This window comes from Phoca vitulina, unplaced genomic scaffold (assembly GCF_004348235.1).
Source record: "Phoca vitulina isolate PV1807 unplaced genomic scaffold, GSC_HSeal_1.0 scaffold122, whole genome shotgun sequence".
NCBI classification, from domain to species: domain Eukaryota; kingdom Metazoa; phylum Chordata; class Mammalia; order Carnivora; family Phocidae; genus Phoca; species Phoca vitulina.
This window is the reverse complement of record NW_022589825.1, coordinates 791881-805512: the sequence shown is the minus strand read 5'-3', so window position 1 is coordinate 805512 and position 13632 is coordinate 791881. Positions and strand designations below refer to the sequence as shown.

Below are 13632 nucleotides of genomic sequence, written 5' to 3'. Positions count from 1 at the left end.
GCAAGGAAAAACATTTGGATCTAGGGCCATAGTCCTCTGCCTGGTTGGGCTATTTTCAAAAGTTGATTTGATTTTTTCCTTAGCAATGAAAGGTATACATGATCCCTATACGTTGTTTGTGGAGTTCAACAAATCAGGAAGAGGGGAAACAAAATCCCATAATTCCAGGGACTAAACAGCCAATCCTTTGCTGGGATTTGGTGGCATCTAGTGGCAGACTCAAGAGGTATAAACCTCACCCAGAGAACTTTCTGGAAAACTAGCTGTGTGCGTACTTGCCTGAAGGACACTGTGCTTGGAGATCAGGACAAAAAGGTAAGAGAGCCTAAGCCCCTACAGAAATTCGGAGTGTGTGTGTGTGTGTGTGTGTGTGTGTGTGTGTGTGTGTGTGTAGAGAGAGAGAGACAAAGAGACTGGAGGGGAAAGCTATCACATTATATTACCGGCAGAAAATTGTGTTTGTGCCAAGAGAATGGCAGGCCACTTTGAGGGGGGGGAGGATACCAGGGAGCAGGAAAGAAGCTGCACCTTGGAATTGCTAACATGGGGATGGGAGAGTTTGGCTCTTAACTATTGGAGGGCTATGGTTTAGAACAGGATTTTGGCAACAGAGAAAAACGTGGGAAGAAAGAGTATTTTTAGGGTCTGAAATTAAATCGCTAGGAGAGGCCAAAATATTTCTGGCAAAGCCTCTTTATTGGTTATGGTCGCCTTGACTTATTTTCCTTTTCATTAGAACAATTTTCAAACTTATACAAAAGTAGAGATCATTCCGTACACAGCGCGCGTGCACGCACACACGCACATACACATGTGCGCGCGCACACACACACACGCCCCCGTCCGGGACACACACCGGCCCCAACGCTGTGTCCCAACGCTAGGGGCGCACGCCTGCGCACACCCACCACCACCGACGCCACGAGGGCTGCCGCGCATACATCGCAACCCCAAGGCTACGCGAGCTCGCCCGCACACAGACAGGCCCCAACACCACGCCCCCACACACCCACCACCCCAACTCACACACACATTAAAACCCCCGCTCCGCTTTTATTTTTCTTTACTCCGACAGTTGCGCAAGAGGTTGGGGGCGTGGCCCCAAATTTGACCTCGCGCTTCCCCACTCGCGGGAACCTTAGCTCATTTCCGCCCATCCTGTTTCCGCAGGCCACGTAGACACTTCCTTTCCCACTGGAAAAAAAAAAACCCATAATGCCTCCCTGCAGGAAAAAAAAAAAAAAAAAAAAAAAAACCTCTGGTCAGGGGAACTCTGGGTCGTGAAAATAGGCCACGTGAACACCCTGCCCTATAGACTTATGACCCAACGGCTGTCGCGCTTTTGGAGGGCGGGCTAAGAACCTAAGAGGGCGAGCGTCATTGGCCAGAGCCCGCACTAAAGGAGAAAGATGATTGGCTTGCTTCAAGCCTTAACCGTGAAGAAGCAGGTTGCTAGCACCCGCCTTTACTGCGGCGAAGTGTCATCGCTGACGTGTTAGGCCTCGTCCAATCATTTGGTTATGGAACATTCTAAAACTTAGGCAAGACGATTGTGATTGGCTGGAGGCTATAAGCCCGCCTCCATGGTGACGTGTCTGCCTATGGATATCAGTTGCCAGAGAAACCTGGCTTTACTATGGCGGTTGGAGGGACGGCAGTGATCACACGTCGGCTGCTGGAAAGAACTGGATTCTCGTTTCAGGTTTCGGGGTGGGGGTGGGGTGAAAGGGTTGACGATTTCTTTTTATCGTCGCATATATTGACAGGATTAACTAATGGTTTCACAGTTGGGCAGAGCTGCATTCAAATTCCTCCTCGCCAACGCCCAGCTTGGGCTGGCTCCTGTTCTTTCAGCGTCTCGGTTTCCATGTTTGTAAAATGGTGATAATAATAGTATCTACCTCAGAGACGTGTACCTCAGAGGCTCGTACTGTGTGTTAGTGCGTATAAGGCACTTAATACCAATCCTGGTTCCGAAAGCTATTCGCTGTTATTGTGGAGTGAAAAACCCGCGTAACAGAATGAGAAAAAAACATAAATTATGTAAAATCGTTCATTATAGTGTTTTTCCTGCCCATCAAATTCTTTCCTATAAGAAATTCGGCCTATAAAAGAGACCCACCAGTCTTTGCCGGTGAAATAATTTACTACTTAAGAATTAGCTCGAAATAGCGGGGATTGGAATTTTCCATATTGAAAAGTTTAAAAGGCGGGGGGTGGGGGAGATGGAGAACGAGAGCGATCAAGAGATGAACCACATGCGATGAGTAGGCCTTGTTTGGATCCTGATTCGAACACACCAACTTAAAAAAAAAAAAAAAAAAGCTGTTTAAGATGCATCGGGAAAATTTGAAGACGGGTTTGATGGTTTTTTAAGGAATTGATGTCGATATTTTAGACGTTATAATGGCATTAATGGTTATGTTTTCAAATTATCTTGTAGAGATAGGAAAATATTTGCGGATTAAGTAATAAAATGTCTGGGAATGACTTAAGATACGTTGATGACTGGGATTTGCTTCACAATAATCTCAGCGGTAGGGGGAAGTGGGGAGGGGTATAGATGAAACAAAACTGGCCCTAAGTTAATAATTGTTTGAGCTGAGTGATGGGGCATATGGGGTTCCTTATATTATTCCGTCTTCCTTGGTATATGTTTGACATTTTCCATAATAAAATGCAGAAAATCAGCTATTCGGTGAGCCTAAAAAAATCGGAGTGGGGGGGAGCAGTGGGTGGGGTTATAGATGAAACAAGATGGCCTTCAGTTGGTAATTGTTGAAGCTGGGTGATTGGGATAGGTTTATAATACTCTTCCTTCTACATTTTTATTCATTTGAGATTATCCTTCATGAAAAGTATAAAAAAGACAGTTACTTCATCAAAAATAAAGATAAATGCACAATACAGTAATTTTGAAAATAAAACCACAAGAAAGGAAAAAGAAACATTTGTACATTATTTATCAGCTGTGGTGTCCTTTGTGTGTGATAAAATGCATTGGTTAATGGAGGGAAAAAAAGGATCTCAATCTTTTTACTTTATGTCCTTTTCTGTCCCCTTCTTTGACCTTCCAGGCCATCATCAGAAGAGCTAAGTTTGCTGTATAGTAAGGATCAGAAGATCTGATCCAGATTGCAGAACCATCCCTGATTACAGAATCTGGGTAAGTGCCTCCCTTCTCCTGGCCTCAATTCTCAAACAAGATAATTCCACATAACCTTCCTAACTGTCCAGGAGTATTTTGAAGATTAATAAGCGGCTATGTGGGAAAGCACTCTAAATTCTAAGAAGGAAAGGATGGGTGCTTCCAGTATAGCAAGTGCCCAAACAACAGAGGACTGTATAATCTTACATTCTTTGATAAAAGATGTTACAATTGATACCCTAGAGTTAGTTCCATATATATGTGTGTATATATATGTATAATTCTTTTTTAAAAAAAATTTGTGGCATCTCATGTACAGCATAATTTAGTGGTTGAAAGCAAATACTGACTTCCTTAATTTGAATTCTGTCTTTGCCACTTACTATGTGATCCTGGGCAAGATACTTATCTCCTTTTGTCCCTAAATTTCCTCATGTGTAAAATAAAGATGATAATAGTTCCTTCTTCATAGGATTTTTGAAGGGATTACGTGTAAAGTACCAGGACAGTGCTTGGCACATATTAAGTGTTTGCTTTAATAATGATTATGGTTCTGTTAGTCCTTGTGGTACATCCTGGTTTACCTACCCACACATACACTCTTAAACTTCTAAAAGCAGTGGATTCTTCTGTTCGGAAATGTAAAAAAATTAATACTGTTGGTTTCTTTCCTGATTTTTCCAGAAGCAGCAGTTACCACTAGAACTGAATTCTGAAATTATGACTTCTGGCTTGTCCTAACAATCTAGAAAGATACTGAGTATATTGATCATATTTATTTACAAGGGAATTTCCAGGAGCTATAATTTTAACTAGGAAATCATAACCATATTCAGTCTGCTAACAGCTTTTGTGTCATTCCTCCTTTGTCTCAGACTCAAAAAATATGTTAAACATAAAGGAAGTGTTCCAAGATCCAGAAGAGAATGGATATAAATGTAACTGGCATGGTATATGTGTATTTAAAGGTTTATTCCAACAAACCATAGGAGATGATGTTCACACTTCATTTGTGACACACCCATACCAAAATGTTAGCCTTTGGAGTCTGCATTCCTAAGTGGCCCATCACTTGCATGAGGGGATGAAGGAAGGTTTTTTCAGTGACTTGAGAGGTTCATTTTCCAATGGAGTCACTATATTTTCCTTCTAATTTTTTTTTTTCTCTTCTGAAAGCTGGGTTGCAGAGGAGGGTGCTGCCCTGGCGGAAAAGATGCAGTAGATGGGTAGGCACAAAACCCCTTTACAGGAGGCCATTTGGAGAATGATTAAGGGCAAAAGGGAGGGAGGGGGGCTGTTAGGCCAGTAGGAGCTCAGAGAAGGCAAGGTCCAGGGTATCCTGAAATGGTGAAAGCCTCAGAGAGGAAAAGGACCTTGACCTGCACCTCCAAGAATGGGCAGAACCTAGGAGGGGGGAGGGAAACCAGTCTGAATGGTATGCCTACAAAATGTATTATACACAGTGACAATTTACTGAAAAGTCCAGCTATGTGTGAGATCTAAGGATAAGAATAGATTAGAAAATCATTGAATATGTGTATTTTAATACAGATTTTGTCATGTAATTGGTATGTGAATATATTATCCTTATAATGAAAAGGTGTAAATATTACAGATAGGCTCAGGTTTCAGTTTCTTCGCACCTCCAGTCTCTTACTCTTTCCAGAGTTAACCACTATTCTCAGTTCTATTTCCTTCTAGATCTCTAAATTATGTACCTGTTTAAAAACATACATGGATATATATATAAAATACGTTTTGTGTTTTCTTTTACATAAATACGGTATCACGCTATAGGTATTGTTTTTGCAACTTGCTGTTTTTATTCAGCGAATTATCTTGGATGTCTTCATGTCCATTCATAGAGTTCTTTTTGATTCCTTTCGCAGTGGCATTGTTTTAACTAGCATGATAATCCATATTATGGATAAACCACATTTTATCTTTCCAAATCACTAGTGATAGACCTCCAGGTTGACTCCAGTGTTTGCTACTTCAAATAATGCATCAAACATCCTTGGAAACCATTTATAAGTGTTATTCTAGGGCAACATTTATGTCTTTATGATAATTAAACCAATGTGATACTGGTGTGAGAACAGATACCACTATGACAGACCAGGTGACCTAGAAATAGTGATAGCCTTTAACAATTGAATAATCAGAAATCATTGGGAAGAGAGTACCTTAAAAGACCCATGTACATCTAGGAATTTAGAATGTTCTATAATAGCATTTCAAATCAGTGGGGAAAGGATGACCACTTTAATAATTAATATTAGGAAAAGTCACATATTTGGAAGAAACTATAGAAATACCAAGAAATATAGGAAATCATTTTTAGAATATTGATTTGGGAGCATTTTCCCTGGATGTGACATAAATGCCAAAGTTCACAAAGGAAAAGGTTGACATACTTGTGTTGATTATACACACACACACACACACACAGACCCAGAGAAGGAAAATGAGTTTGGAAAAAATGTTTCCAACATACCCAAGAATACTTAGGATTTAATTCTTAGAAATCAGTAAAGGAAGCAAACAACCTAGTGTAAAAAAGAACAAAAATATTCACATAAGCAAAACATACACATGAATGTGTGAAAGATGCTCAGTGATATTAACTACATACTAGATAAGCAAAAAATTTTTTTCCAGAAGATGTTTATCCCATGTTGCTGAAGGTGTAGGTGAATGAACTTTAACATTTTTGCTGGGAGTACAAATTAAAGTGGTTCTTTACAAATTGAATTTGCCTCTATCTCATCAAAGTTATAAGTATACCAATCCTTTGAACAGTTCCACTTCTGAGAATAGTCCTGAAATCCCTAATGCTCTAATATATCTGTACACTTATGACTATTACAGCATTTCTGTAAAAATGAAGTATTGGGAACAACCTAAATGTTAATAAGGGACTGGCTAAATTCTGGCACATAGAGATTATAGAGTAATGTGGATATTAAAAAGAATGAGCCTAGGTATGTGTGGACAGAAAGATGCCCATGACAAAATGAGAAAAGGTGTGGGGCAGTATGTCTCACCAAATCAAATACAGAATACACATTTAGTTTTAAAGGTTGTATATTGGTGTGAATATGCACATAGGATTTGAAAGCTTACACAGTCATTCTGGGATTGGGGAGGGGAGGTAAAGGGAGAATTCCCCCATCTTTATGTATTTTGGAATTTATACATATGTAAAGATTACCCGTAAATGGTACCACAGAATTAACTACCTGGGGAAAATAATGCAGATTTTCAGTTTGTAACTTAGAAAATAAATTCTGGATGGATTAAGAAAATATAAAACCTCCATTAAAATGACATCTTTTAACAGTGGAAGGGGAAACTAACATTTCATTATATAAAACTTTAAAATCTTAACATCAGGCACTATAAAAAACACTAGGGGAAATACAACTCTTGGTATATAAAGAGCTCCTATAGATGTTAAAATCACTAAGAATCAACTGAATGGGCACAGGACAAAAGCGTATATTGCCAATAGAGGCTTTTTAAATGTTAAACATCTCTAATAAGAACAACTAAACGTTTTATCAAATTCTGTAAATGAGCCTAGCCACTGCTGACCAGAGTACAAATGATAGTTTTACACACTACTTGTAAGGTTCAAAACTGGTACAGCTTGGGAGGAAGTTTTTTGGCAACGTGTTATTATCTCTTGACCCACTAAATCTGCATCTGGAAATAATAAAAGGAAATGACAAAAATGCTGTAATAGTTTCTGCAGGGTAAATTGAAGAGGAATCACTTGCCATTAAGGGTGTTTAGATTAAGGTATGACCATTGATGAAATACACAGCTCTCAAGATCTACGTATATTATGTTACATGGGAAAAATAACTAGTTGTGATACCACGTTTTTTAAAAGGGAAGGTTAAGATTTGATAACCAGTATAAGCTCACCTCTGTTTAAGCATTTACACAGAAATTTAGAAAACTAGGGCAAACCTACGAATGTGTTTTCTCAGTGTCTGGCCTACCCCTAGAGCTGACCTGTAGAAGACAAGTGGGAAAATACTTGATGACTCGTCCCTAATTTGTGCCTCCATTTTCTTCATGTGTTGAATCACTTCCTCACTTTGAATTGCTATTGTATACCCACCAGGGACCTAAGTGCTGCTCCAAAATATATGCTATATGTGTAACACAAGACCTGTGGCAAATAGATTAATGGTGTGGTTCTATAAGCAAAACTAACACGAGACATTTAAATATTGAACTCTGAAGTAGTAACATCCGCTTCGTGTGGTATTGGAGATGGGAGAGAAACATGGACTAGAGTTGGAGATTTAAGGAGGAAAGAAGACTTATGTGGTATTTAGATGGAGACAAGGGAGAGAGCATGATGGGAGCAAAGAGTAGGTATACTAAGCCAGTAAACAACCGTTATAAAAGCCTGAAACTGAAGACAAGCTGGCAAACTCAAAGTTTAAAATGGCCCCAAATTAAGTAATCTATAGTGCAAACTTCACTGTCACTGATCATGGAGCAGTGTTAAGCTGGGAAGGGAGGTACAAAGTGGAAAGCTATCCAGAAACTTGTGTTACAAGTAGGAGCCAGACATCAAAAGGACAGGTATTCCCTTCTTTTGATGTCTGGTTTCTGACTTCCAGGTAGTAATAGTTGCTTGTTTGATCTGTAGGATACTCAGATGAAAATAAAGGTACTGAGACAACTTCTATAAAGGCTGTTTCCGTGGCTTTATTCACTGGTCACAAACCTTGACTCGTGCAGGTATTTTTCTGTATAATGTCAGATATTTCATGGAGACTTTATAAGAGTGATAGAAGAATTTGTAGAGAATGACAGAACTCACCCAGTTAATTAGAACCAGGTAGAATTCCTTTTTGTAGTTTTCCTATGAATGAATATATGAGATCAATGCCAAGGATGTACAGTAGGTTCAGCTATCATTTTCAAGTTCCTCAGTAAGGAATTGCTGATGACTGTAAGACTTCCAAAATACTTCCTGTCCAGCCTGGCCTCACTTCTGTTATACACAGTCTGGCTGGCACTGAGCCATCTTGATTTCTTTAGTTGGTATTTTAACTATCCCCCTTGTTTAGTGGAAGCTCTGCACTGTATTAACTCTTGAGGTGGGTTTTCTGAATTTTGCCTATATTACTTAACTAAATTCTCTGATACCCTCATATACCATGTCCCCTCTGTGGGGGGCACAATGAATGTTTGTTTAGAAACATCCTTTTTGTAAGCTTCGATAGCTTACAATGTAATGCCATGACACATTGGCCACTGATCCTTCACAGGATGTGTCTGTTTATCCCTCTCAGGCAGGTGTCTGATTCCCACAGGGTCAGTATCCGTATTCACAGATTTTGATGCTCTCTTGAGGGAGAGAGCCCTTTGCCCTTTTATTTTTTACTCAGATCTTTGTGTCCTTTTAGTGAGAGGATCTCATTTGGTTAGTGAAAGCTCTGGCACTCAGGCCTCTCTCCCCAGTAACTGCTTTCTCTGATTCAAGGCTCTGGTTGTCTAGCATTTCTTACCTCTTATTTCCCCCCCTAGGGCTTCCCTGACACCTGCTCACATCGTTTTAAGGGCTAAGGATTGGCTGAGGAGCTTTTTATGTGGGTGAAAGTCATAGTTAGCAGAGAAACCTGGTTTAAGTCTGATCCACCACCATCCCTCATTTTTTCCCAGAGGTTACCCTGATTTTAACAGTATGGTATTGAGTCATCTAGATACTTTTCCTATGCATTTATATGTATCAGTTTAAAACAGGAGTTTGATCACACTCACTCTATGTAAGAACTGTATAGGACTGATAGTTATTTCTCGACCTGTGCTATCTCTTCAGTATCCTATTGTACATATTATGCCTTATGCCTGTTTACCTAATAATGTAGACTCAAGCATCTTTCCATATTCGTTCATGGTTCTCTGCTTAATTCATTTGAATGTTCTTCCAGAGTGTGCATACATAATCTGTATTATGAATATATAGGTGTTTCCAGTTCTTCAATATTAAAAGCACCACTGCAGTGAACATCTTTGTATCCATATTCACATGTATTCCTGCAAGATACTGTGCTGTTTAGCCAAATTGTATTTATAAAGTTTTTAAGAAGAACCTGTGAAGTCAAGGGATAGTTTTGCCTCATTCCATAGATGAGGAAAAAGAGGCTAAGAGAGCTTACATATCTTGCCTAAGTCCTCACAATTCATAAATGGCAGAGCCTAATTGAAGTAGAAGTATGTCTAACAGTGGAGCTCATATATTTTCTCTGATACTACAGTTTCTCTGATATTATATATCATATATAGCTCATGTATTTTCTCTGATATTACAGTCAAAAAAGTACGGGGTTTTTTTCTGTATTATTTCATAAAAGTTCATCTTCATTGCAGATACCTGTTTTCCTTTCTAGGTTGTGTCTCCCACCTCATCCCTCCAGACCATCCCAGGAGATCTAGGAGGTTCCATCTGGGAAAACACTAGGAGTTCTTGGAAGGGAAAGAAGGAAGAGGATTATGTAAGTCAAAAAAATTGCTTCATCTGTCACACTATAAGAATCATAGAACACTATTTTTTCATCTTTATCTCACAGTTCTCTCTGCTGCATTTTATACTGAGTATTATTCCTTGCCCATCTTAAAACTCTCAACTTCTTTGGCTTCCAAAACAACATTCTCCTAATTCTTCTATGGCTGCTCTGACCATTTTTGTTTTGTTCTTGGTCTCTCTGCTCACCCCTTAAATATCATTCTTTTTTGGTTTTTCCAGAATTTCATACTTTGGTGCAGTTTTTCTTCCTCTTCTCTCCATGAATGATTTTGATGGCTTTCATAGCTTCCAGTAGCAGCTGTATGATAATTACTCTCAGATCTCCGTTTCTGGCTTTGACCCTCACCTGAGCTTTAAAGTTAAATGTCTAACTGTATACCTCACACTTCGTAGATCCAGTACTGAACTTCTTTCCTCTCTAATCCACTTCCTCCTTCTTTAGATGCACTCTCATTTGGTGATAATACTAATGACCTAATCACCCATTCTTAAAACCTGGGAATCCTCACTGACTTCTCCCTCACTGATTTATCACCTCCTCCAACAAGCTAATACTGAAAGCGGTGTCATGTACCATTTCTCGTTTGCTCCAAAGTACTCTGTGCTTATAACTGTCATTGTACTAACCTTGTTTTTTTAATTGCCACTTTAGATATTTGAATCCCTAGCACCTAGCATAGTACCTGTCCCAAAACAAATATGCATTAATGTATGATGACTAATTGAATGGATGAATTATTTCTTTCCTATTACTTTATTGCTGATTCTAAACTAACCATTAAAATCAGTGTTTTTATTAATTCATTAATTACCTAGGTTTAAAATTACAGAGCCACCTTTGACTTCTCCCTCTTCATTTACCAAGTTCTGTATTCGGTTTCTCTTGACTCTGTCATCACCCTAGTTCAGGCCTACCTGGACTCCTACAAAAACATTTACTGTTACTCATTTTGCCTCCAGTCAACTAATCTTTCTTATTTCTTTCATCTTGTCATTTCTCCTGTTCAGAGTCTTTAATTTCAATTCTGCTGCCTTCTGCAGTTTTATTCCATTTAATTCATTCTTTTTCTAAAATTATATTCCTGTCTTTTGAGTGGCACCAAAAAACTAACTTATGGGCAAGTCCAATGAGTGATCGGATGGGGGGGTGAGAGTAGTGGTTGGTAGTGACGATCAAAGAGAGGGTGGAAGTAGTAAGTCACTTACAGATGATCCTGAACTAGGATTTGAAATCCAAATTCCCAGAGAATAGTTTCTGTTTTACTTTGGTGGGCCTTTAAGAAGCAGTGTGTGTTAAAGGTCACAATAGGAAACAACCAAGTAAAATCCTTTATATATTACAGTGGTTGGAATAAAAACAGGGTTGAATGAGTTCCAGAAAGCAGGGGTCTCAAACTCGTGGACAACAATCTGCAGAAGAAGACAACTTCAAAAAACCAACTAGAAGCAATATGCAAAGAAGTAAGATGAGAGGGGCCTCCTCAGGAAAGAAGACTGCTGGTCCACAGCAGAAGAATCTGGAACCGGCTCTCCCAGGCAGATGGGGAGGTCGCTCTGCAGAGAACCCCCCTTCGGGATCCGTGAGGAAGACAAGAAAGAACAAGCAGAAGACTCCTGGAAACGGAGATGGTGGCAGTACCAGCGAAGCACCTCAGCCACCTCGGAAGAAAAGGGCCCGGGCAGATCCCACTGTTGAAAGTGAGGAGGCATTTAAGAATAGAATGGAAGTTAAAGTGAAGATTCCTGAAGAATTAAAACCATGGCTTGTTGAGGACTGGGACTTAGTTACCAGGCAGAAGCAGCTGTTTCAACTCCCTGCTAAGAAAAATGTAGATGCCATTCTGGAAGAGTATGCAAATTGTAAGAAGTCGCAGGGAAATGTTGATAATAAGGAATATGCGGTTAATGAAGTTGTGGCAGGAATAAAAGAGTATTTCAATGTGATGTTGGGCACTCAGCTGCTCTACAAATTTGAGAGGCCCCAGTATGCAGAAATCCTCTTGGCTCACCCTGATGCGCCAATGTCCCAGGTTTATGGAGCCCCACACCTACTGAGATTATTTGTGAGAATCGGAGCAATGTTGGCATATACGCCCCTTGATGAGAAGAGCCTTGCATTGTTGTTGGGCTATTTGCATGATTTCCTAAAATATCTGGCAAAGAATGCTGCATCTCTGTTTACTGCCAGTGATTACAAAGTGGCTTCGGCTGAGTACCACCGCAAAGCCCTGTGAGGGTCTACTGACCACTCACTGTTAACGTCTGGTATCTGTAAACACTCTTTTTGTTCTTAGTCTTTTTCTTGTATAATTGATGTTCTTTAAAATTGTTAATGTATAACAGGGCTTATGTTTCAGTTTGTTTTCTGTTTCATTTTAAACAGAAAATGAAAGGAGTACAAGCTCCTTTTCTCATTTCAAAGTTGCTACCAGTGTACGCAGTAATTAGACAAAGAAGAAACATTCAGTAGAACATTTTATTGCCTAGTTGACAACATTGCTTGAATGCTGGTGGTTCTATCCCTTTGACACTACACAATTTTCTAATATGTGTTAATGCTACGTGACAAAATGCCCTGATTCCTAGTGCCAAAGGTTCAACTTAATGTATATACCTGAAAACCCATGCATTTGTGCTCTTTTTTTTTTATGGTGCTTGAAGTAAAACAGCCCATCCTCTGCAAGTCCATCTATGTTGTTCCTTAGGCATTCTATCTTTGCTCAAATTGTTGAAGGATGGTGATTTGTTTCATGGTTTTTGTATTTGAGTCTAATGCACGTTCTAACATGATAGAGGCAATGCATTATTGTGTAGCCACGGTTTTCTGGAGAAGTTGATATTTTAGGAATTGTATTTCAGATCTTAAATAAAATTTGTTTCTAAATTTCAAAGCAAGTATTTTGCAGCGTGCCTTTAATATTACCGAGGCTGACAAGTCAGCAGGCTCAGGAAAGGTCTAGATGGTATCGGAGAGTTCTGACTCCCAGTGAAAGAATTCCTTTTTCTGTTGGGTGTGGCAGCCAGGAGTATGCTGTCATGCCAGTTCCCCTCCCCTGCCCTCTCACTGTGGCTTCTCAAAGTGTGATCACTTTCTAGTGCTGCTTAGAAGAGGCAGTTTTGTTCCTGATGCTCCTTGCCCCTATGTAAGTTGGGCTGGTATAACAGAATATTTAGTGGGTACTCTAACAGTCCCTTACACTTGTGCAGAGCTTTGCTCTTTCCCACAAAAGGAAGCATGGACAGCCACCTTCAGAAATACTTGTAGAAATACCACTATCAGAAATACTTGTAGATTTTGGACCAAGGATGGCCACTTTCCCTGGTTCCAACATTGAGGTCCTGTTCTGTTTTCATAATCCCTTAGACATAACAGTGGGAATCCAGAGTAGGGGATTTGTGGAGGAGGGTTGATGTTGGAGGCCTATAATTATAAATCCATTCTATATGGAAATTTCCCAAACCAGGTTTTGTCCCTTGATAGTGTTTTTTACTTCTTTAGCGTGCAAAAAAAAAAAAAAAAAAAGTATTCCATGTTACTGCAGAAATTTTGGAAAATACAGTAAGAACAAATCTAGAAATAAGAGTCCTGTATAGGGGCACCTGGGTGGCTCAGTCAGTTAAGCATCTGCCTTCAGCTCAGGTCAGCATCCCGGAGTCCTGGGATCAAGCCCGCATGGAGCTCCCTGCTCAGCAGGGGGTCTGCTTCTCCGTCTGCCCTTCACCCTGCTCTCACTCACTCTCAAATAAATAAAATATTTAAAAAAAAAAAAAGTCCTGTATAATCCTACTGGATCAGTCAGGGTCCCAGCAGGAAATAAACAGGACTCAAAATAGATGATTTGAGAAGTTTAATAGAGAAATTTTTTTCCCAAGTTGTCAGCAGAGGAGTAAAATCATGGCGTGTATTAGTTTGCCAGGGCTGCCACAT

The 13632-nt window shown here is 39.7% G+C and overlaps 1 protein-coding gene across 2 annotated transcripts; it reads left to right on the top strand.

The window, feature by feature from the left end:
* Positions 1–211: 211 nt before the first annotated feature.
* On the top strand, positions 212–12599 carry MORF4L2 (mortality factor 4 like 2). Of its 2 annotated transcripts, none has more exons than XM_032398925.1 (4): positions 212–315; positions 3078–3166; positions 9568–9672; positions 11048–12599. In XM_032398925.1, exon 4 carries the CDS (start codon positions 11072–11074, stop codon positions 11936–11938), a length of 867 nt encoding a protein of 288 aa, XP_032254816.1. In that variant the 5' UTR covers positions 212–315; positions 3078–3166; positions 9568–9672; positions 11048–11071; the 3' UTR covers positions 11939–12599. The 2 variants fall into 2 exon arrangements, with proteins under 2 accessions (XP_032254816.1, XP_032254815.1); XM_032398924.1 differs by lacking the exon at positions 212–315 and adding an exon at positions 1505–1702.
* The last annotated feature ends 1033 nt before the right edge of the window (positions 12600–13632 follow it).